The following is a 25,123-nucleotide window of genomic DNA, read 5'->3' on the forward strand; positions in this document are numbered from 1 at the left end:
ACTTTATTGGTTGCTGACCAATCGCAAACTTCCTTGAGAGTTTCATTTGCTTTCTCTGTAAGGAGTTCTCTTGTTATCTCAGTGACTATACTGTTGCTGTCATCAGCGAAGAGAATTTTTTTACCATGAGTAACACTACTCAGAAAGTCATTGATGTATATCAGGAATAGTATTGGTCCTAATATGCTACCTTGTGGAACCCCTATATTAATGTAGCTTGGTTCAGATAATTGTTTTAGTAAATGTTTAGATCTATTTGAAGTATGTGGTATCTCTACTCTTTGTACCATATCTGCTAGGTATGATCGAAACCAGTCATTAGCTACCCCTGTTATTCCTAATGCTTCTAATTTACGAGATTGGGAACTGTAACAGTGGCAACTATTTATTTACAGTTCGTACAAAATAGATACGTGTTTCAAAGTTTTACTGACCTTCAAAGAAGTCACCAGCATTGTGTATAGCCCGTTGCCAGCGATGTGGAAGTCGTAGGATACTCTTAGCAGTGCCAGTTGTGTTGACAGTTCGAGCGACGCGGTCTATTGCCCGACGAATTTGTTGCAGTTCTGGAGCGAATGCGGCGAAATGTTTCCTTCAGATTAGAAATCGAGTTGAACTCACGAGGGCACTTAGCAGCTCCATCAGTCAAACAAATCAGTAACAAACTTCCTGGCAGATTAAAACTGTGTGCTGGACCTAGACTCGAACTCGGGACCTTTGCCTTTCGCGGGCAAGTGCTCTACCAACTGAGGTACCCAAGCACGACTCACGCCCCGTCCTCACAGCTTTACTTCTGCCGGTACCTTGTCTCCTACCTTCCATAATTTACAGAAGCTCTCCTGCGAACCTTGCAGAACTAGCACGCCTGAAAGAAAGTTGATAGAGCACTTGCCCGCGAAAGGCAAAGGTCTCGTGTTCGAGTCTCGGTCCGGAACACAGTTTTAATCTGCCAGGAAGTTTCATATCAGGGCACACTCCGCTGCAGAGTGAAAATCTCATTCTGGAAACATCCGCCAGGCTGTGGCTATGCCATGTCTCCGCAATATCCTTTCTTTCACAATATTGTTACATTCCATTCTGGATTTTCCATTTTTGATTTAACCTTGTATTCTGTAACATGAGAGTTCTCAATGTCAAATTTATCTTCAAATTACTCATGATGATATCAATTGTAAGTAAGTGCTATTAAGCACGAATCCGTCCGGCGGACGTGGGTCGAGGTCAGGTGAGCCGGCCAGTCTGTGTATGGTTTTTAGGCGGTTTTCCATCTGCCTCGGCGAATGCGGGCTGGTTCCCCTTATTCTGCCTCAGTTACACTATGTCGGCGTTTGCTGTGCAAGCAAGTTCTCCACGTACGCATATCCACCATTACTCTACTGCGCAAACATAGGGGCCACACTCGTCTGGTGTGATACGTTCCCTGGAGGGGGGAGGGGGGGGATTCACCGGGAGCCGAACCGCAATAACCCTGAAAGAGTGGTTCGGTGTGGGGCGGCGGAGGGGTGAAGTGGACTGCGGTAGTCGTCGTGGGGTTGTGGACCACTGCGGCTGCGGCGGGGACGGAGCCCCTCCGTCGTTTCTAGGCCCCCAGTTAACATACAATACAATACAAGTGCTTTTAAGATCAATAAATAAATACTTATAGTTAAACTAAAAGACCCTAAGTGAAAGTCAAATTGATAATGGATTCTTGATTTGAAACTTCCTGCGTCAGCTGTGTTACAAGTCGATTAAACGTTGCAATCTGCTTCGTTGTGGTCTTGTAATGGATCCAGTTCGCTTTAGTCCATGTCACACCAGTCCCAGGATAACGAAGACAGTCTTGTTGCCGCTTCTAAATGCAGAAAATACATAAATCCAGTTCAATAAAATGAATTATTCCAAAGTTTGATAAAATTGTGCGTTTGATTAAAGTTGCAGGTGCAGATAACATCACAGGAAAAGCAAGAATGGTAATGGTAAGAGAAAGGACTAATTTTAGTCGGTGTGTCTCCCCTGGTGGCCAGCCTTCTCAAGGAAGAATTTTACGAACAGACACTCGATTCAGCAGTTTTAAAACCAATAGTATTCCGGCGATACGTTGATGATACTTTTATAGTGTGACTTCAAGGTTTGTACAGGCTCCAGGAGTCCCTGCAACATCTAAACTGCATGCACGAAAACATAAAATTTTTCCAAGGAGATGGAGACAGAAGGTTGTTTGCTGTTTTTAGACGTCTTCGTGCGATACAAGAGCGATGGGGAATCGGTATTCAGTATATCGAAATCCCACTCATACAGGCCATCCAGCACAAACAATTGGCGTTCTGAATATCTTGATTTACCGAGCCCATACAATTTAAGATGCCGACAGCCTGCTAGCGGAACTGAAACACTTCCAGAGAGTGTCCCTGTAGTATGGATATTTATCTCAGTAGGTACGGAGAGCGCTTACAGGCATACAAGCGGCTGAAAAAGAAAGAAGACAAGGCATTCAAGACGGTAGCATACACGCCACATATTGGCGAAGATAGGTAGAGCACTACGAAAACATAATGTGATCTTTCGTCCTCCACCAAAAATCTCGGCGCTTCTGGGTTCGGCATAAGACTATTTAAAGCGGTGCAAGGAACGTGTGTATAAGATTACCTGCGATTGCGGCAAATCATATGCAAGGCAAACGACATGCACTATTCAGGAATGCCTTGTCGAACGTCAGCTGCGTACTCATCTCCTTCAAGGCAGCAAACTATCTAATGGGAACAGTAAAGCTCTCGTGAGTGAATGGATAGCAATAATATTAGTAACAATAACAGATTAATAATGAATGAAGTTTATTGTATTACAAAACAATGGTGACAATGAAAAATAACAATAAATAAAAATAGGCTGATTTTTAGTCGGCACATTGCAAGGTTTTTCTTACCATTTTGTTACTGTATTCAGTCTGTGTATTTCCAGAGAAAAAAACACAAAAAATTGAAGCAATACACAATGGCAGTTCAACAAGATCTCAACCAGCAACTACTCTTACCTTAGATCACGAGATATGCATGGCACCATGGAGCAAACATGACACCACTTCACTTAGCTCTCTGCCATTGCTGTGGTGGTAGTTAATGCAGACGGTAGCCTACATGCCACATATTGGCGAAGTGATCTTTCGTCCACCAATAATCTCGGCGCTTCTGGGTTCGGCCAAAGATTATTTAAAGCTGCGCAATGCACGTCTATATAAGATTACCTGCGAGTACGGCAAATCATATACACGGCAAACGCCGTGCACTATTCAGGAATGCCTTGTCGAACGCCAGCTGCATACTCATCTCCTTCAAGCCAGCAAACCCGCTATAACAGAACACTGTATTTCTGCGTAGGGACTTCAGAAAGCGTGTTACACATATCGTCTCATGCTAAGACCATTACACAACAAGAGTAGAAGAAGTCTGTCTTCCAGGTTTCCTGTCAACACAGTTGTGCTGCGGTATGGATAATGGTGCATCACAGGGTGCTACTGGAATGGTGCGACAACTGGAAACCTGCTCCAAAGTTGCATGGGACAATACATCTACATCTACATTTATACTCCGCAAGCCACCCAACGGTGTGTGGCGGAGGGCACTTTACGTACCACTGTCATTACCTCCCTTTCCTGTTCCAGTCGCGTATGGCTCGCGGGAAGAACGACTGTCTGAAAGCCTCCGTGCGCGCTCTAATCTCTCTAATTTTACATTCGTGATCTCCTCGGGAGGTATAAGTAGGGGGAAGCAATATATTCGATACCTCATCCAGAAACGCACCCTCTCGAAACCTGGCGAACAAGCTACACCGCGATGCAGAGCGCCTCTCTTGCAGAGTCTGCCACTTGAGTTTGTTAAACTTGTGGGCAAGAAATCTAAATTACACACAGGTCCACATAGAAATTCTTGCGTTATATGGACTACAGGAAATGCTGCATCCAGCCGTAGTGAAATGATGCCAATAATTTGATGAAGACCTCACAGAGGGTGATGCTGACTGGGAAGTCGATACAATGCACCGTGCGATTTCCATGTTTCGGCAAGCTCGTGAAACATCTGAAGCGAAAAAGATTTCCAACAATGAAGATGTTCACGAAGCGGTTTTCGAATGGCTCCACGACCAAGGAGCGGATTTCTATTGTCGAGGCAGTGAACAACTGGTACAGACACCCGACCGTTGATCGCAGAGACTAGGTGACTATGTTGAAAAATAGTGTCTTGTGTCTGTGCCAGTTTGACGTGTAGTGCAGTATTCAATACATGTTACTTGGTTTGCCATAATAATGTGTAACTTACAGGGTTGAACAAAAATCTAGAAACACTGCGAGAAATACTTGAATGAACACAAATGCAGATGCTAACTAAGCCTGCAAGTTGCGCTGTTATATTTGACACGAACGCCACATGCGCAATGTCCTGAATAGGTTGCAAAAATGCCATTCGGGCCACAATAGTGTTCTATGTAGTTGTGCATGCGTTATGTCGGAGCTAAGTGAATTCGAACGTGGGAAAAATTTTGGCGCTTATATGATAGGTGCTTCTATAACCAAGGTAACGGAAGTGTTTGGCCGAGCGGTTCTAGGCGCTACAGTCTGAAACCCCGCGACCGCTACGTTCGCAGGTTCGAATCCTGCCTCCGGCATGGCTCTGTGTGATGTCCTTAAGTTAGTCAGGTTTAAGTAGTTCTAAGTTCTAGGGGACTGATGTCCTCAGATGTTAAAGTCCCATAGTGCTCAGAGCCATTTGAACCTTAAGTGGCCCCGCATAGGGAAAGCGGAAAAATATAATTCGCTAAGTCACACTGCGGACGAAAGTGTGAGTTGGATGACAGACGGTCACCGAAATGGATTGCGGCAAAAAATATAGGCCGAAAGCTGTAAAAGCCACTGCACAACTGAATGACGCACTGGTGAGCCCTGGCCGCAGTTGCATGGTAAACTGGAATTACAAAACCTCTCTTCACTGAAACGAGTGCCCGTGACAGGAACACGTGGTGCCGAAATCATAAAACCTGGACTGTGGGGCAATGGGAAAATGGCAATTGGTCGCATAAGTCTTATTCCACATTGTTTCCAACATAGTTTACGTCGCAAGAGTGAAAGACTGCAGGGTTTCAAAATGGTTCAAAAGGCTCTGAGCACTATGAGACTTAACATCTGAGGTCATCAATCCCCTAGACTTAGAACTACTTAAACCTAACTAACCTAAGGACATCACACACATCCATGCCCGAGGCAGGATTCGAACCTGCGACCGTAGCAGTAGCGCGGTTCCGGACTGAAGCGCCAAGAACCGCTCGGTCACAGCGGCCGGCACTGCAGGGTTTCTGTGATGATTTGGTAGCCATATTTTAGTATTCCGTGGACCCCATGGTTATTCTGCAAGTTCGCGTTCTGCCAAGGACTATGTGACCATTTTGGCTGATAAGGGACATCCAATGGTAAAATATCTTTTCCCCAGTGGTGATGCTGTGTTCGAACGACAGGGCTCTGCTCACACAGCTCACATCGCTCAGAACTATTTTGGTGAGCACAAGGATGAATTGTCGTGTCTCCTCTGGTCACCACGGTTACCAGACCTCAGTATTATGTTAAGCGTTGGTGGTATACTTTGGAGACACGGGTCTGTGTGATCGTTATACACCTCCATCATCGTTACCTGAACTTGGCACTATTTTGCAGGAAGAATGACATAAGATTTCCTTGAAAACCATACAGGACCTGTGCTTATCCATTCCAAGACGATTGGAAGCTGTTTTAAATGACAACGAGTTACCCACATCGTATTAGGCAAGGTAATATATATTTTTTTGTTTTCTGTATTTTTGTCCACTCTCTGCCCTTCTTGAAGTCTCTAGTTGATGAAATACCATGCTACAAAAATTGTGTCTCATACTTAAAACCTTTGGAACACTATTATCAATAATTAGTGGAGATGCGACCATCTGAGGCACTTATCAATTGCGATGGTATTTTTCAGTCAGATTCTGCATGGAATCCTGTGATAGAAAAACTTCGTGCTCTGCGATTTTACTGTGTGAAGACGATCGATCCGATATCGATGAGGCGAGCTTTCAGCGCGGAGGACGTCCACAGCCTACAAGAGTTGTAGCAGAAGCGCACCCGATCAAGCAATGCATGAGTGCTAACAAATGGGTACAGCATGCTTGCGCCGGAGGAGTCTTAAATAGGGGAACTCAGTGCACTGTCGCCAATATACGACTAGGGACTAAAATTCGTATAAAGGGACTTCTGGTAAGACCCCCTTAGTTCGGTGTCACGCCACTTGAATCACTGCAAGTTTATTAACCCATCATCTCGCTCTCTTGTAGGCTGACTTCTAGTCTTGGATGTTTATTTTCGTTTCATAGATAACAGAAGTTGGTTTCATCACAGTGAGCTTCTGATTAAGATTTCTCGTGTGTAATGCGCTCTTTGAATTGCGATATAAATGTGTTACTCGTATCCTGATTGCGTTCTTCTCGCATCTGTAATACTGGGTGGGGTAAGTGATTCCAAATTTGTTTTTGTTTCATATAGAACAGAAGCTGCTTTCGTTACACGGTGTTCTGCGGACCTATGTGTATCTCTTATTGCTTACGAATCTTGAGTGTGAACTACTCCATTCCAATGCATTGTAAGAATATTGCTCGTACTGTATGATATTTTTGTTTGCATCCGTTTCCCGTACTTTCTCACATTTAATGGAGGACTACATGTCAGCAGGTTTGGACAGTATTGGTATTCAGCTTTATTAAATCTTGCCTTGGAATGAGTAAGTACGTAGTTCTGCTTTGAATGGTGTTGCTTCTTGCCAATGATTGTGTGTGTTATGCGTTTCACATTATGGATGTAGGTGTAGATGCAGTTAAGTAAGTCCAATACTTTCTTGCTAGTCTTGGTGACCAGAGCATTCTCCCTCGACAATACTAAAAATGCGGCGGAAGTTGCACAAAAGTTTGACACGTTATAACCAAATACTACGTCCGCCTCCTGTAGCTGAGTGAACGCCGGCACGGTAGCTCAGCGTGTTCGGTCGGAGGGTTAGCCGCCCTCTGTAATTAAAAAAGAAAAAACTGAGCGAATGGGTGTCATTTGAGACGTCAGCCCTGAACAAATCCAACGAACACAATGAGATCACTAAAAATAAATAAATAAAAAGGGTGGTCAGCGCGACAGAATGTCAATCCTAAGCACCCGGGTTCGATTCCCGGCTGGGTCGGAGATTTTTTTTCCGCTCAGGGACTGGGTGCTGTGTTGTCCTAATCATCATCATTTCATCCCCATCGACGCGCAAGTCGCCGAAGTGGCGTCAAATCGAAAGACTTGCACCCGGCGAACGGTCTACCCGACGGGAGGTCCTAGTCACACGACATTTACATTAATTTTTTAACAGGTACTACAAACAGTACATTTTAGTAGATGTCGATAAAAATTTCGGTGTTCTCTATTACACGCGAGAGTACGAAAAACGGATGGTAACGAAAATAACGTAGAATACGAGCAATATATTTACAATGCATTTAAATCGAGCGGTTCACAAACGGATTCGTGAGCAGTAACAAATATAATGAGTCCACAGAATATAGTGTGACGAAACTAGTTTCTGTTTCATGTGAAACAAAAATAAATACGGAATCATCGCCGGCCCAGTCCCTCCCCCCTCCCCCACCACCACCTCAATATTGCGGATTAGAGCAAAAATTAAGCAGAATATGAGCAACATATTTACGTTGCAATTCGAAGAGTGCAATATGCACAAGATGGATGTAATGAGGAACATAATTTCTAGTTGATACCAGCCTCACGGTAGGAGTTGCAACACTGGGTTTTACAACTATAAATACATTTTACCAACAGACTACCAGCCCAACCATCAAGTATAAATGGGAAAATACTATCATCTATAGTTGGAGTCATGAACGATGGCGGTCGAGTTTAGGCTTCTGCGATCTACTTCACGTATTCTCCGACAGACAATGAGCGTTCAGAAGTGTTGTGAGCACTCTACTGTGAATTCCGTTGCTAATGCGAACATTAAACATGATGGTGTCCGCCCCCGGTAGCTGAGTGGTTAACCGGCACGGTAGCTCGGCGTGTTCGGTCAGAGAGCTGGCTGCCCTCTGTAATAAAAAAAAAGCTGAGTGAAAAGATCAACAACGAGCTTCGACGGATGTCATGTGACGTCCGCAATGACGAAATACAACGAACCATAACCAACAAAATGAGGAAAAAAAGTGGTTAGCTCGACAGACTGTCAATTCCAAGGGCCCGGGTTCGATTCCCGTCTGGGTCGGAGATTTTTCCCGCTCAGGGACTGGGTGTTGTGTTCCCCTAATCATCATTTCATCACTATCGACGCGCAAGTCGCCTAAGTGGCGTCAAATCGAAAGACTTGCACCAGGCGAACGGTCTACCCGACGGGGGGTCCTCGTCACACGACATTATTATTATTATAACATGATGGTGAAACCTTCCCGTCTCCTCTATACCTCTTTTGTTACTGATAACCTTTCCTTTTGCAATAACCTATGAAACCTCTCCTTAGGATTTCTATCTCTTGCTTAATAATAACAAATGAAATGTTCCCTTTGAAATTTATTCTCTTTCTCAATCTTCGCATACAAATTTAATTGCTACTTTTTAAAAGTGATTTTCAGATTATTTCAACGAAACATAGAATGTGTCGTCGTCGTGTGGCCCTCAGTCGTTATCTGCAATAACCCAAAACTGTGCCTTACCTTTTTTACTGTTACTGGATCGCCATCTGACTGCTACATCGAACTGCGACATGAATATACTTACTCTGTTTTACTACACTATTAGCTGCTGGTGGGCTTTCAAAATAAGTGGCTGCTTTTATTACCAAAGATGACGTTACTCTTTATTAGCAAAGCTGACGTTATTCTTTAATTAATTTGACTGAAGTTACGTAATTCATAGTTACACTTTTTCTTGACAACAATAAAATTTTTGCAAAGTTTTATGTTGATGGTTTTTGGGATGGATTATAATTAGAAATGCAATATTGCTGGCAAAAGTTAATTATATTCTGAATGATATGATTTTACAAACGTTCAAATGGGACTTACTTTTTACAATAATCTTACAACTAGCAATGCGCAAACATACCTTCAGTAGTCTTGTCTTCTCAAAAAATTAATTAAATAATATTAGTTCCTCTTATTATAATAGTTAGCTGATGTCTCTGTACATCCGTTTATAATCTCTTTTATATCATAGCTGATGGATGGCAGGCACACCGCTCCTCTCAACCTCTCGCTTCAGACCTGCTACCGACTGGCTTCACTGCTCGCTTACTACTGACTTCCTACGAACGCTAAAGTGTGATCTCTCCTGCCAACAATGCTTTCTGGTGCAGACAATCCCTGCTACCATTACAAAATGTATCAATGCGCGGTCTTTCCCGCTCTTTTCTTAAAATGTATCCGTACGCGGTTTCTCCCGCCCTTTTTAAAATTATATCAACAATACCTTGGTGCAGACAATCCCTGCTACCACAATTATTTCCAACGTGACAAATATTAATTATTCCTGCTTAATCCTATTAATAAAATATAAACATCTTTCATAAATTGTGATTTAACAATAGACAATAGAAATATACACGTTTTACAATGGTAGCGAGTTGTTTAGTGAATTTTCATTTCATTTGTTGCGGGTAGTCATCGCTGATAGTGCTGGTAAGTGCTAAATTCTGCATAAGCAAGCGAGAGACATAATTTGCGAGAGACATAATTTTTTCAAGCGGAGCGCACGCGCATGCGCCTATCATAACTGTCGCTTGGAATCGCCAACAGTGCAGTCCCCATCCCTGCCTCAACATGCGCGAACCGCCATCGTTCATGGATCGAACTATAGTACTTATATTTACTGTAGCAGTAACAAAGATTTTCACGCCGATTTCTCGTATTTAAAGTTCACAGCTGCGCCACTTGGAACGCTGTTGTCGTTCTCTGTTTCCGTGTCGAAATACTGCCCTTGCACTTCTGGTATTTTGGTGTTCTTTGGTCGCCAGTATACGAGTACACCTGAAGATGCCCACAAGACTCCGATCCGAAATATCGTGGTAGCAAGTTATTGGCATCTTGCAGTTCACAGACTCTGAATGAAACAAGATGTGCTGGACAGCAGGTGTGAGTTTTGGAAAGTAAGAGGTACCGGCAGAAGTGAGTTACGAAGGTAGGTTGTGAGTCGTACCTTGACAGCTCTGTCAGCAGCAGCGTTGTCCGCGAAAGGCGAAGGCCTGGGTTGGAATAACAGTCCGGCAATTAGTTTGAATCTAAAAGGAAATTTCAAAACAGCACACATTCCGCTGCAGAGTAAAAGATTAATTCTGGAAACTTGGCAGCAGTTTTGCACACATTCTGTACACACGACCTGGCCCTCTGCAATTTTTCCTTGTTCCCTTTTTCCAAACATGAAGTATTTTCGGTTATTAGAGAAGATGAAACAAAAATCGCCGAGCGTAGGAAAAAAACAATAACACATTTAGAAAATCATAAGGAAAAAAAAACTCATAAATGTTCAAAACAACCAGGCAAACGACATACTTCTTGAATTAATAGACGACTTACTATAATACCAGTAAACCCAAGATTCTTTAAGGAATCGAACATCCATGTATGAAGCAGCTCCAAAAGTCTCATTACTTTACAAATGTGTTAAATATTTGCCTTTAAGCAGGTAAGCGAGAAAAGGTTTCGAAAAGGTTTGCAATTATGCTTATGCTTTGTTATAAGTAGCTTAATGCTCTCATTGTGAAACACTGGATGAATATAACGTTGGTAATCGGAGCTCCATTTTAAGCAAAAGTTATTTTTCACGAATCTCAGTGTTTGTTTAGGTCGTCATATCTCATGAACTATGTGTCGTACAGTGATGTAACTCTGCAGGTACATTGAGTTATGCACGTAGATATGTATGCAAAGATTAGATTAGATTAGATTAGATTAGTTTTTCGTTCCATTGATCCGTGCTGAGGAGATCCTCGTGGATGTGGAACACGTCAATTTTTTTTAAGCTTAAATAACGATACTAATAGTATTAATATATACAATACATCATTTGTTTCTATTAAAAAGTTCGTCAATGGAATAGAAGGAGTTGCCCACTAGTAAGTCTTTCAGCCTCCTTTTAAACTGATCTTTATTTGTAACTAAATTTTTTATGTTTGCTGGCAAATTATTGAAGATGAGTGTTCCTGAGTAGTGGACCCCTTTTTGAACTAAAGTAAGTGCTTTTAAGTCCTTGTGCAGATCATTTTTGTTCCTGGTAATGTATGTATGAACTCAGCTGTTTGTTGGAAAAAGAGATATATTATATAGGACAAATTTCATTAAGGAGTAAATATACTGAGAGGCAGTAGTTAGTATACCCAGTTCTTTGAAGAGGTTTCTACAGGACGTCCGTGAATTTACTCCACAAATAATACGTATTACACGCTTTTGGACTCTGAAAACTTTTGTTTGACTTGAAGGGGTACCCCAAAATATTACACCATATGACATGGAATGAAAGTAGGCAAAGTATGCAAGCTTTTTCATTTTTACGTCGCCTACGTCAGCTAACACTCGAATTGCAAATACAGATTTGTTAAGGCGTTTCTGCAGTTCTGTGGTGTGCTCCGCCCAACTGAATTTATTATCAAGTTGTAATCCCAGGAATTTAAGACTGTCAACCTCTTCTAGCTGCTCTTCTTCATACTATATGCATATGCTGGGTGGAAACCTCTTACAGGTTCTGAATTGCATATAGTGAGTCTTTTCGAAGTTTAATTTCAGTGAGTTGGCTTTAAACCATTTATTAATATCCATGAAAATATCATTAGCAGATATTTCTAGAACTACACTCGACACACTATTTATTGCAATACTTGTGGCATCTGAAAAACAAAACGAACTCTGCTTATGGCAGTGTAACTGATGAGAGATCATTAATGTACACAAGAAAAAGCAATGCCCCTAAGATGGATCCTTGTGGGACACTGCATGTAATTTCTTCCCATTCTGATGATGACTGATGACTTGATTCACTAGTCCCTTGCACTGACACCCTTTCTTTCCTGTTAGCGAGGTATCACTTGAACCATTTTGCAGCACTGCCCGTGACACCATAGAATTCTAATTTATTTAAAAGGATGTTGTGGTTCACACAGTCAAATGCCTTTGACAAATCACAAAAAATACTTGCTGCTTGTAATTTGTTATTTAATGAATTAAGTACATTTTCACTATAGGTGTAAATAGCCTTCTATATATCAGAACCCTTCAGAAATCCAAACTGTGTTCTTGATGGTATGTTATTTGTGGTCAGATGGTTGAGAAGCTGCCTGTACATTACTATTTCTAAAATTTTTGAGAATGCTGGCAAAAGTGAAATTGCTCCGTAGTTTGATGGTATCTCTCTATCCCCTTTGTTGAATAGAGGCTTAACATCTGCATATTTAAGCCAGTCAGGAAATGTCCCAGTTATAATTGACTGGTTACACAAGTAACTTAGAATTGTACTAAACTCCCAAGAACACGCCTTAATTAACTTTATTGATATTTCATTGTAACCACTAGAATGCTTTTTTTTTAAAGATTTTATTATGGAAGTTATTTCTTTTGATGAAGTGAGTGACATATTCATATTCATTTGTAAAGGCTAGTTTCAGATATTCAGGGGCATTATTTACTGATCCTGACAATCCCATTCTATCAGTAACGGATATAAAGTACTCGTTAAATAGATTTGCCACACTATGCCTATCGGTTACTAATGTGTAATCTACCCTTAATGCTATTTGCTCCTGTTCCTTTCTGGTCCTGGAGCAAATAGCATTAAGGGTAGATGTTTTGCGAATGAAGTTATTGGTAAAGCCGTAATAAATTAAATGCCATGCCTCATGCTGAAGTTTGACTGCATGAACAGCGAAAATATTTTAAGAGATAAACTATTTCCTTTCGTCATTCTGTGCGAGATGTCAGTGAGATAAAGTTTCGTAAGGGTTTGAAATTATGTGTGAACTTTGCTGGAAGCCATTAAATGTTCTCATTTTCAAATGCTGGACGAATGAAGTTCGTGTATTTGTGCGCCGTCAGTAACGCTGACTCAAGAAAAACACACGGTTTCTAATTGTAATACTTGTCTTATTTTGTTAAGCTTTTAACATAAGATCATACATCTTAATGAGTAGATTATCACAATTCAAATTTTTAAATTCGGCCAATAATCACGCTAAATATTGAAAATCATATTTCTGTTGCCTGTATGTTGCAACTAGTACCGGGTAACAGAATAGCGTTTAATATAGATACAAGACCACATCCCTACATACATCATCCATTGACTACCTCCACACCTACTCCCCCTCCCCTAAATCAGTACCTATCCACCACTACAATGTCCTCACAGTTCCTTCTCCTGGGTCTAATCACTGTTGAGTTATAGTACATCATTGTTTCATAGACTGTGAAGTAGCTTCCCCAGGAATTAAAATTTGTGGTAGTAACTAAAGGAAATTCTGTGGGGTGTTACATATATTACTGTCATCTTTTGAGCAAACAGCAGTAGGTATATATTTATACTTTGGACACACAATGTCTTTTGAATTATGGTGAGAAGAACAGTAAGTTACAATTTCACATGCAAATTACGAAGATGTATGAAGAAATGAGAATACCCCATGGTGGAAAGGCTACACAGTAATTTAATTGTACTAAGTGAAATTATTTTTCGTAAAAATTCACCATTTATTCTGATAAATACTTCGTGTATGTACAATATTTGTAGTCGTATTATTAAAATAATGCCTTATTTCTAACAGATCTGTTAAATAAGACCGACATATGATCTACATGTAACGTAGACGTGACTAGGTAAGAATATGTATGTTATACTCGTTCATGAGCGATTTTTGGTTAAAAAAAGTGTTTCAGTAATATCATGTAACATACAGATATGTACGACAATCTATTGGTCAATAGAACTAACCAGAGGAAACTTGATCGTTCTCGGCACATTCATTCGAATATACAACACACGCACCCGTTGTAAAGAAAAATGGAATTCATATGATACCTTACACTATTACACAGTAGTTTTTTGTTTGTCTGCATCAAGTTAGGATGCTTATGATCCGTTACGAACATCTATGACGGCTTTCCATTGTCCTCCTGTTCTGCCATTCATAATGGAATGCTTACATCGACTCTGCCTACAGGCTGGTGAGCTGCTAAAGAATAATATTATTGACAGTCGTCTGAACGTCGGCACTATCACATGCGGCCACTTTTGCCACGCATAATCTTTGGGAGTTAACGCTGACGTAACACAACAACGTATACCAGCGCAAAGCTGACACAGTTACTTGTTTCCCACGGTATCTGTGTATTGTCAACAGTTGAGAAACTGGTCCGCGTCGTCTCATGCCTCCCAAGGGGCCCTCAGAGTTACGGAGACGGGTCGCCACTAAAGGTGACACGTTTCCATGGCAGTTGCGGGGGCGTCCGGCTCCGTGACCCGCCACACAGCTGCTCCGTAGATCTCGCTGGTTGGTGTAACGAGTTCGCTGACCTCTGCAGGCGATCCGCTGGTGCTCTCCACAGACTGCGTGGCTGCCGATCCATTCATTGTGGTGGGTGGTGCGCGGGGCGATCCGTTGACGACTGTATACAGTTTGCCCGCTGGAGCCCTGCCATCCATCGACAGAGTGGTCACTGACCCGTTGGTGCTGGCGGAGGCGGTCGTTGCTGACATGTTTACGTCGACTGACGGCGCAAGCGATATCCCACTGCCAACAACTCCGTTCTTAGACACTTTCACTCCATTTATAGCGTCCCCCTTCCATGAGGGAGCTTCTTGACCCTCTTTTCTTGCGCCTGCGAAAATGAAAAGAAAAGGAAACTTGTAAGACAGTATCATTTTATGGCAATAATCGGAATAATTATATGGAACTTCCTAGTTGATCAAACTTTTGTGTCAGGCTAGGACTCGAATTTAGGACTTTGTATTTCGTTGGTAATGCTCTATCTTTACACTTTACACTTTAAAAAAATGCCAAGATAACAAACAACAGATACGGTACAAGGGTCTAAAGGACGTCTAGAGATATCTATCGGAAAGAAGCAGTATACGAGGAACGTTCAGACGGCTCCTAGAAGGATTAGATTGCAAGGAGGAAAAATTTAAAAGGATAGATTTAAATTCCTGGAACAAACTCACCTGACAGAAAAGGAAGCAATGATGCAGGAACGAACGAGGTGAATTTAGCATACAAACTAAAGAAGAATCAGTCGTTGCAAAATTGAGACATTGTCAGGCAACGATCGACCTGAAGTTTTATACACAGCAGAAGGTCCGAAGCTTATAAGAATAGGATTACTCACACAGCTAGAACTTGGGCAACCAAGGATTCTCAGGGGCCGGCCGAAGTGGCCGTGCGGTTAAAGGCGCTGCAGTCTGGAACCGCAAGACCGCTACGGTCGCAGGTTCGAATCCTGCCTCGGGCATGGATGTTTGTGATGTCCTTAGGATAGTTAGGTTTAACTAGTTCTAAGTTCTAGGGGACTAATGACCTCAGCAGTTGAGTCCCATAGTGCTCAGAGCCATTTTTGATTCTCAGGGTGGTACTGGGATCTCGAAGGAAAGGAGATAGTCAACATAAAATGTGAGTGAACCAAGAACTGAAGAACTGCATACCCATTTAGTCTCCCCCACAGCGTACATCAACATGGATGCAGATTTATCACAGCAGAATACATTGATAAGCCAAAACGTTATAACCACTGCCCACAGCGATGTTGGATGCCACCTGCTGGCGTTGCAGGCAAGTGATGTGGTAACAAAAGTATGTTAGCGGAGCAGACACGGACGGGGGGTGGGGGGGGTGGGGTGTCACTCTAGCGAAGAAAGGGCTGCAAATGGGCAAATCCATTGAGATAAGCGACTCTGATAACTGGCAGATTATTATTACCCAGAGCCTGTGAACAAGTGTCTCGAATACTCCAAAGTTCGTCGAATATTCACGTGCTACTGTCGTGAGTACCTATGGAAAGAGGCAGGACAGTGAAACTGCTACTAGGCGCGGAATGGTTGGACGTCCACGACTCTTCACACAACATGGGGTTCGGAAGCCTGTCTGCTCTGTAAAGTAGGATAGATGGTGATCTGTGGCATCTCTGCCGAAAGAACACAACGCTGGTGCACGCACAAGACACCGATCATCGTATGTTGTTGAACACTGAATTCCGCAGCAGACCACCCCCGCACGTTCAGATGTGGACCCACCTAACGACATCGTCAATTACGATTGAAATGGGCACGAGACCATTGGTATTCGACCGTCGATCGATGGAAACGTGTCGGATTGTCGGGGAAGCAAGTTGTTGCTACACTTGGTCTCTGGTCGTCTCCACAGACCTCGTCATTGCTGTCAGCGGCGGCTCGAAACGTGTAGCGCGCCACACACGCAGCCTGGTGGGAGCAGTACTATGCGTTGGGAGACATTCTCCTGCGCTTGCATGGGACCTCTGGTAGCAATCGAAGACACGCTGACAGCTGCGAACCACCTGCATCCCTTCATGCGTGGTGTGCTCCCCGACGGCGACATCGTATTTTAGTAGAATAATTGTCCGTGTCTCGGAACCAGAACTGTGCTACAGTAGTTCAATGAGCATTGTAGTGAACACACTTTGATGTCTTGGCGACTACATTCCCCTGATGCAAATCCTATGGAACTCATTTGGGTCGCTATCGGGCGCCATCACTGTGAAAGCAAATCAGCGACTCGTTATTTACGCAAATTACATGACCTGTGCGTAGACATCTAAGCCACTTACCTCCACAAACCTACCGACTAACTGTCGGATCCCTGATATGCAGAATCAGTGATGCATTTCATTCCAAAGCCGGACAAACAAGCTGTTAAGCAGTTGATCGGTGTAGTTCTGCCACAGAGGGCGCATGCGAAACGTGTTACTGGCAGAGCCACTGATCCAGGCGTTAACTTGCCTGGCCTAATATTCGAACTCGGACATCAACTACCTCACACCTGGCATTTACTTTGCGCTGCGCTGTGTTTTCATTTCTACGCTGTTTCCAGTCTCTGCTCATCCGTAGATTGACTCGCACTTCGAGTTTCGTTCCTTGTTCCCAGGTTGAGCTTCCCGGGCTTTTAGTCGCCCATGGACCCGGCAGTTCGCCTCCAGGAGCAGCAAGAAAATCTGGAACTGCTCAAACAGGATGCAGAATTGCTTCTTAGTTACGCCGAGCTGGTGTCGGGACAGGTGCCCACACAGAACCAACACTGTTCGCTGGCTTCGACGAGTATACGGAAAGATGAGAGAATTACCTGTGCCGTTTCTTTTCACACTGCCAGGTAAAACATCGAAATACATTTGTTAAGGTGGCCTTCTGAGCAGTGTGAGATCGTACAGAATCGATTCGGATTTGAAACCCTCAATCGAGCCTGAAAAACGTAACTCTGAGAAACAGTGTCAGTTTCTCATGCAGTATTTTGGTCACCAAACCACATGTGATGACAAGAGGGTAACAATTTAATCAGCACCTAAGTGTCCCGGGCAGTCATATGCAGCGTGGATCGCCAGCCTGCAAGGTCTATCGCACATCTGTTGCTTGAGTGCCCCCCACTGTGCTCCCCCGTATGTGGGCTTGCTAATTAGGGATGGAAATCTCTGCTAAACACCCAACCCCAAGGTCCAAACTAGGGCGTTGACTTTGTCTGACCCTTCTTTAGCTGAAGTTGCTAAGATTGTGGAATCACATGAACTCACGGCAGCAATAAACCGCGTACTGGTTCGCCAACAGTTCCTCCGCCCGCGGAATTGGATAAGAGTCTGCAACACATTGCATGCTGACAATCTGTTCAAAATCGGCATAAAACTGATTTGACAAAATAGGAGAAACAAAGACTATATCATGCAAATGCAACAACTCGGTCTTGGCCTTGTTGTGAATGGCGAAGGTATTGGGGTGGATGTGACGAAATTTGGGTATTGATAACGCTTAAGGGAGATGCGTGCCTCGAAATCCCAAGGTATTCTCTAACAGCTGATCGTAAAACCTCAGTAAGGAGATCAAATCTTCAAAGAGGACCGATTGAGATGCTAAATATACATCGTCATTTATCCGGAAGCCAAAAACAGAAAAGGTGTCGATCCAAAAAGTTTGCACCACTAACATCAGCAGCCGTCCCACATTTTGCCGTCCTAGATTTTTATAATGTGCAGAGACGGAGAGTTGCTCTCTCAAAGGAATACTCTGTTTATTGTAAGATCAAATTTCATGTAGTGGCCGTCGCAAAGCAGGGCAGCCCAAGAACTTGTATGTATCTACGAGTAAGTTAATTAAGCTGATTGTTGCTCCCGTGTCTACCTAAAACTCAGTCCATCGCCCATTCACTGCCAACTTTAGCAGAATGTGTTGCAGTCTCTTATCCAATTCCGCGGCCAGAGGAACTGTTGGCGAACCAGTATGTGGTTGGCTGCTGCCGTGAGTTCATGTTCTTAGCAACTTCAGCTAAAGAAGGGTCGGACAAAGTCAACGTCCTAGTTTGGACCTTGGGATTGTGTGTTTACCAGACATTTCCATCCCTAATTAGCAAGTCCACATATGGGGGAGCACATTGGGGGGCACTCAAGCAACAGATGTGCGACAGACCTTGCAGGCTGGCGATCCACACTGCATATGATTGCCCGGGACGCTTAGGTGCTGATTGAATTGTTACCATCTTGTCATCACATGGGGTTTGATGACCTAAATACTGCATGAGAAACTGACACTGTAATATATTTCACGCATCACTTGTGCGACTCATACCTTCAGCTGCTGTTTGGCATCACTTCTCAGTTTATCGTTGTTATCACAGAAGAGTAGTGCAGAATGCTGTCACAGAGGGCACTTTGTATGGGCAGAGCCACTGACCCAGGCCAGCAGCAACTTGCCGGGTCTGGGAGCTCTTACTCGGACATTAACAATATCAGACGTGGCCTTCACCTCACGCTGTTTTCTGTGTGCTTAGTTTATTCAGTCGCTTAATCTATTCGCATTGTATTTAGCTCTGTGCTTGTCTCTATGTGACGTTTGGACTCTCTGGTCCCCCATAGATGGACTTTCATGTCGAGTTTCATTCCTTCTTCGTGGATTCAGCTCCACAGCCACCGTCAGCTAGAGTACTTACTGCGTGATTCAGGAGGAATGTCACATAATTTGTGAGTTGACTCTACATGTGAAAAGAAACCGAAAAATGTCCTATAAACATGTGTCCAATTTTCGGTCGTTAGGAACTGGAGCAGAATGAAGATTACACACATCCGTGAATGACATATGTGAATATTATTTACCGAAATGCTGTGTAGGCGTTGTGGTGGACAGAATAATTATGGGACAGATGACTGATCCATCCTAAAAGAGGTATGGCGGTTCTCCAACAGATGGCAGCACTGTGACGTCGCACTGAGGCAACAGCTGCAAGGATACCCAGTGTGCAATAGTGGGTTGTCGTGAGACCATGTGTGTGTTGAGCTTGACTGTTGTTTAATTGAGCAAGTCCACTGTATCCGTGAATATCAACATGTCGCATACGTTCACCCATGCAGAATACACAGACATGTTATTTGTGTATGGGCACTGTAATGATACTGCCCATCCAGCTGTGACAGAATACCAGAGACGTTGCCCTGATCAACGAACTCCCTGTGTGTATTTCACAGGGTTTTTCAAACATTACGTGAATCTGGAACACTACTCAGTGTACATGTAAGATCAGAACGTGAGGCCATACAGTCATTTCAGGAAGGGAGTCAAACTACCAGTACACGATGCATTAGCCATCAGCTCCATATTCCATAAACGTGAGTGTGGTGTTCACTACATTCTGAAGGCTTGTACCCATTTCATGTACAGCCTGTGCGACATCTGCATCCAGATGACTCAGTAATCAGACAACAATTTTGTGAATGGTTGGCTGGCTGTACACAGATACATCGCACAGTACACTTTATTTAGAGATGAGGCTACATTTACATGCAATGGTATCATGATCCCCTGCAGTTCTCATACATGGGAGATGGATAATCTACATAATACTAGGGAAACAAGATTCCAAGTTACGTTCTCCGTGAACGTCTGGTGTGGTATGATTGATGGCCTGGTGATAGGGCCTGTGTTCCTGCCAGATCGCATGATAGTCGCAGCACATGTGCATTTCCTAATTGAAGAACTTGTGTACATTTAGAAGACGTGGCGACTGCTACGGCCACAGGTTCGAATCCTGCCTCGGGCATGGATGTGTGTGTTGTCCTTAGGTTAGTTAGGTTTAAGTAGTAGGTTCTAGGGGACTGATGACCTCAGATGTTAAGTCCCATAGTGCTCAGAGCCAATTTGAACCATTTTTTGAAGACGTGACATTGGAGCAATGACGGCACACGCACCTGCACAGGAATGATCACCAATTCACTGTACCAGACTACTATCCCAGTGTCTGAATAACATATTTCCTCAACGATGGATTGGTTATGGCAGAACCATTAACTGGCCTGCCAGATCAACCGACCTAACTCCGTTAGACTTCTAGTTATGGGGCTGGTTGAAGGGGGTTGTGTACGCTATGAAGGTGAATACACGTGAAGAATTTGTCGCTTGCATCACTGACGCTGCTGCCCGCATTAAATCATTCTGAGTTGATGTTCGATGTACAACACAATACACCCTCCAATGCGCTGACAAATGCATTGAGATGGGTAGGGGACTTTATGAACACCTCTTATTAGACGGCTCAGTCATCTGTTTCACCATTACTATATCCACCACAGCGCCTCCACAGCGTTTTGGTAAGTAATATTCATACCTGCCTTCATATTCATTATCGATGTATGTAGTCTTCAACCCTCTCCTGTTCCATAACGATCTAAAATCGGACACATGTTCATAGGATTTTTTCGTTTTAATTTCACATGTGGAATCACCTTACAAATTTTGTAACATTCTCCTCAATCACCATGTATACTGTGTACCGACGACGACACTCTGTCAGCACTGTTAGGCCTGTGCAGTTACAAAAACCCAGATAGAGAGGCTTAGAATGGACCAGGTGAAGTTGACAGATCAACATCGATTGCACCCGTATCATATTTCAATGCACCAGGAATTGCATGGCGACTACTTTGAACGTCGTGTACAGTTCTGCCACTGGGCACAAGAGAAATTATGGGACGATGACAGATTTTTTGCACGCGTTCTATTTAGTGACGAAGCGTCATTCACCAACAGCGGTAACGTAAACCGGCATAATATGCACTACTGGGCAACGGAAAATCGACGATGGCTGCGACAAGTGGAACATCAGCGACCTTGGCGGGTTAATATATGGTACGGCATTATGGGATGAAGGATAATTGGCCCCCATTTTATCGACGGCATTGTAAATGGTGCAATATATGCTGATTTCCTACGTAGTGTTCTACCGATGTTACTACAAGATTTTTCACTGCATTACAGAATGGCGATGTACTTCCAACATGATGGATGTCCGGCACATAGCTCGCGTGCCGCTGAAGCGGTATTGAACAGCATATTTCATGGCAGGTGGATTGGTCGTCGAAGCACAATACCATGGCCCGCACGTTCACCGGATCTGACGTCCCCGGATTTCTTTCTGTGGGGAAAGTTGAAGGATATTTGCTATCGTAATCTACCGACAACGCCTGACAACATGCGTCAGCGCATTGTCAGTGCATGTGCGAACATTACGGAAGGCGAACTACTTGCTGTAGAGAGGAATGTCGTTACACATATTGCCAAATGCATTGAGGTTGACGGACATCATTTTGAGCATTTTTTGCATTAATGTGGTATTTACAGGTAATCACGCTGTAACAGCATGCGTTCTCAGAAATGATAGGTTCACAAAGGTACATGTATCACATTGGAACAACCGAAATAAATTGTTCAAACGTATCTGTATTTTAATTTAAAAAACCTACCTGTTACGAACTGTTCGTCTGAGCCATATGTTTGTGACTATTACAACGCCATCTATCACAAAGCGAAAAAGTGGTCCAACTAAAACATTCATATTTCTTTACGTACAACACGTATATGTAATAAATATGGGGGTTCCTATTTAAAAAAAACGCAGTTGATATCCGTCTGACCTATGGCAGCGCCATCTAGCGGGCCAACCATAGCGCCATCTGGTTTCCCTCTTCAAGCTAGACGAGTTTCGTTCTTTGTAGTTTTTTTGTGTGACGCTTATTTCGTGAGATATTTGGCCCGGTCACGATCAATGGACCACCCTGTATAGCCCTACGCTTTGTTTCACACCTGTTAAGCAGTAATCTCTGTTTCTTACACGTTCCTTTACAGTGACTGTATACCATGGAGGTTACCTCCCATTATGAACTGTTCTACTGGGTACAAATCTCTCCAGTGCAAGCTCAACTGACATACCTCTCTGTTTCTTTACAAGCTTCACTGGAGTTCTTCATCAGACCTCAAGGGGAGCTAACACTAATGGAGGGAAGGATATGGCTGAGAAACAGCCTAGGGAATTGTTTCGAGAGTGAAACTTTCGGGTCGGGTCGTGAGAGCAGTCACTAAGAGTAGTGCACGCAAAAGGAAAGATTCGAGTCTTGATCCGGCATACAGTTTTAATCTGCCAGGAAGTTTCGAAACAGTGCACATTCCCCTGCAGAGTCAAAATTTTTCGGGCATATCGGACATTTAGACCCGCTCGTATAGCTTAGAGGGTATCGAGCTAGCTTGCAAGACAGGGTGGCGACACAGATCCGAATGGAAACCGTGCGGTGGATCCTGGTACACCGGTCATTCTGCGTGTGGTTTTTAAGCGGTTTTCCAAGCTCTTTTAGACAAATTTTGGGCATGTCCCCAGTCTCCACCTCAGAAAAACACAAGACAGTTAAACTACGATAGCACACAGAATATAGTTTACACGATTCCCACACAGATGGCGCACACGCCTTCCCCCCTTAGGTTGACTGAGAACTCTTGGCGGTAGGTATGGTATCCGACCACACAATTAAACTAAAATAAATTTTTAAGTTTTGAAAACATTGGATGCCATACGACTGGATAAATTATTTTTTATTTAATTTGGTAGGTACTGTGGTGTCACCGCCAGACACCACACTTGCTAGGTGGTAGCCTTTAAATCGGCCGCGGTCCATTAGTATACGCCGGACCCGCGTGTCGCCACTGTCAGTGATAGCAGACCGAGCGCCGCCACACGGCAGGTCTAGAGAGACTTACTAGCACTCGCCCCAGTTGTACAGCCGACTTTGCAAGGAAAGGTTCACTGACAAATACGCTCTCATTTGCCGAGACGATAGTTAGCATAGCCTTCAGCTACATTTGCTACGACCTAGCAAGGCGCCGTATTCAATTGATATTGAGATTCTATTAATGTATCATCAGGAGCGATGTTCTAAAAATGTGGATTAAAGTTAAGTATTCCAGAAGCTACGTACTTTTCTTTATAGCATTCATTACGTATCCTGTTTCAGACCTCACGCCAGCCTGCGTGAGTTTAAGCGCGTGCCTTTCGGCTTCCTCTCATTGTGTCTAGGCTGTCTTGTCTAGACACAACAGGTACTACGGGATTCGGCAGGGTGTTGGAAGTTCCATGCGGCTTTTCGCGGATGATGCTGTAGTATACAGAGAAGTTGCAGCATTAGGAAATTGCAGCGAAATGCAGGAAGATCTGCAGCGGATAGGCACTTGGTGCAGGGAGTGGCAACTGACCCTTAACATAGACAAATGTAATCTATTGCGAATACATAGAAAGAAGGATCGTTTATTGTATGATTATATGATAGTGGAACAAACACTGGTAGCAGTTACTTCTGTAAAATATCTGGAAGTACGCGCACGGAACGATTTGAAGTGGAATGATCATATAAAATTAATTGTTGGTAAGGCGGGTGCCAGGTTGAGCTTCACTGGGAGAGTCCTTAGAAAATGTAGTCCATCAACAAAGGAGGTGGCTTACAAAACACTCGTTCGATCTATACTTGAGTATTGCTCATCAGCGTGGGATCCGTACCAGGTCGGATTGACAGAGGAGATAGAGAAGATCCAAAGGAGAGCGGCGCGTTTCGTCACAGGGTTGTTTGTTAAGCGTGATAGCGTTACGGAGATGTTTAGCAAACCCAAGTGGCAGACTCTGGAAGAGAGGCGCTCTGCATCGCGGTGTAGCTTGCTGTCCAGGTTTCGAGAGGGTGCGTTTCTGGATGAGGTATAGAATATATTGCTTCCCCCTACTTGTACCTCACGATGAGATCACGAATGCAAAATTATGGAGATTCGAGCGCGCACGGAGGCTTTCCGGCAGTTGTTCTTCGCGCGAACCTTACGCGACTGAAACGGAAAAGGGAGGTAATGACAGTGGCACGTGAAGTGCCCTCCGCCACACACCGTTGGGTGGCTTGCGGAGTATAAATGTAGATGTAGATGTAGATGCAGAGGATAAGAACTGCGTGGCGACAAAAATAGAAGAAAAGCATTTACTCAATATTATTGAAAGCAACAGTTGTCACTGCTAAGGAAAGATAAAGTCTCTGGAAATGACTGAACTGAATGAAGGAATTCATCACTGTTTTTAAAAGACATGTGGAAAAAAGAGAAAGAAACAACAGTGTAGACAAAATATATTTATTATAACTGTGTGCCGGACCAAGATTCGAACTCGGGACCTTTGCCTTTTGCGGGCAAGTTCTCTTTCATCTGAGCTACCCAAGCACGATTCAAGGCTCGCCCTCACAGCCTTACTTCCGCCAGTACTTCGTCTCCTACCCTCCAAACTTCACAGAAGATCTCCTGCAAAACTTACAGAACTTGCGAAAGGCAAAGGTCTCGAGTACGAGTCTCGGTCCAGCACACAGTTTTAATCTGCCAGGAATTTTCATATCAGCGCACAGTCCGCTGTAAATTTGATTCTGGAAGAGATGCTTACCCTGGGGCAGGAGCACGTTGCACAGTGCTGAGGTTGGCAGCTCCACCATGAGACAGAGCACCAGAGCACAGAAGTAGGCCTCCATTATGTCAGAGAACCAGTGCGATATCTGCAAAACAAAGCATGGCATT

At 43.5% G+C, this 25,123-nt stretch overlaps 1 protein-coding gene across 1 annotated transcript in view; it reads right to left on the reverse strand.

Annotated features, from left to right (window-relative positions):
• Positions 1-13,828: 13,828 nt before the first annotated feature.
• LOC126199572 (nose resistant to fluoxetine protein 6-like) overlaps positions 13,829-25,123 on the reverse strand; it is a 231,358-nt gene continuing 220,063 nt past the window's right edge. Inside the window, exons 12-13 of the mRNA XM_049936495.1 lie at positions 24,993-25,101; positions 13,829-14,883 (exon numbers count right to left, since the gene is read on the reverse strand). Coding sequence (XP_049792452.1) covers positions 14,474-14,883; positions 24,993-25,101 — 519 coding nt within the window. The 3' untranslated portion in view covers positions 13,829-14,473. The remainder of the gene's footprint in view (positions 14,884-24,992; positions 25,102-25,123) is intronic.

This window comes from Schistocerca nitens, chromosome 8, assembly GCF_023898315.1.
Source record: "Schistocerca nitens isolate TAMUIC-IGC-003100 chromosome 8, iqSchNite1.1, whole genome shotgun sequence".
NCBI classification, from domain to species: domain Eukaryota; kingdom Metazoa; phylum Arthropoda; class Insecta; order Orthoptera; family Acrididae; genus Schistocerca; species Schistocerca nitens.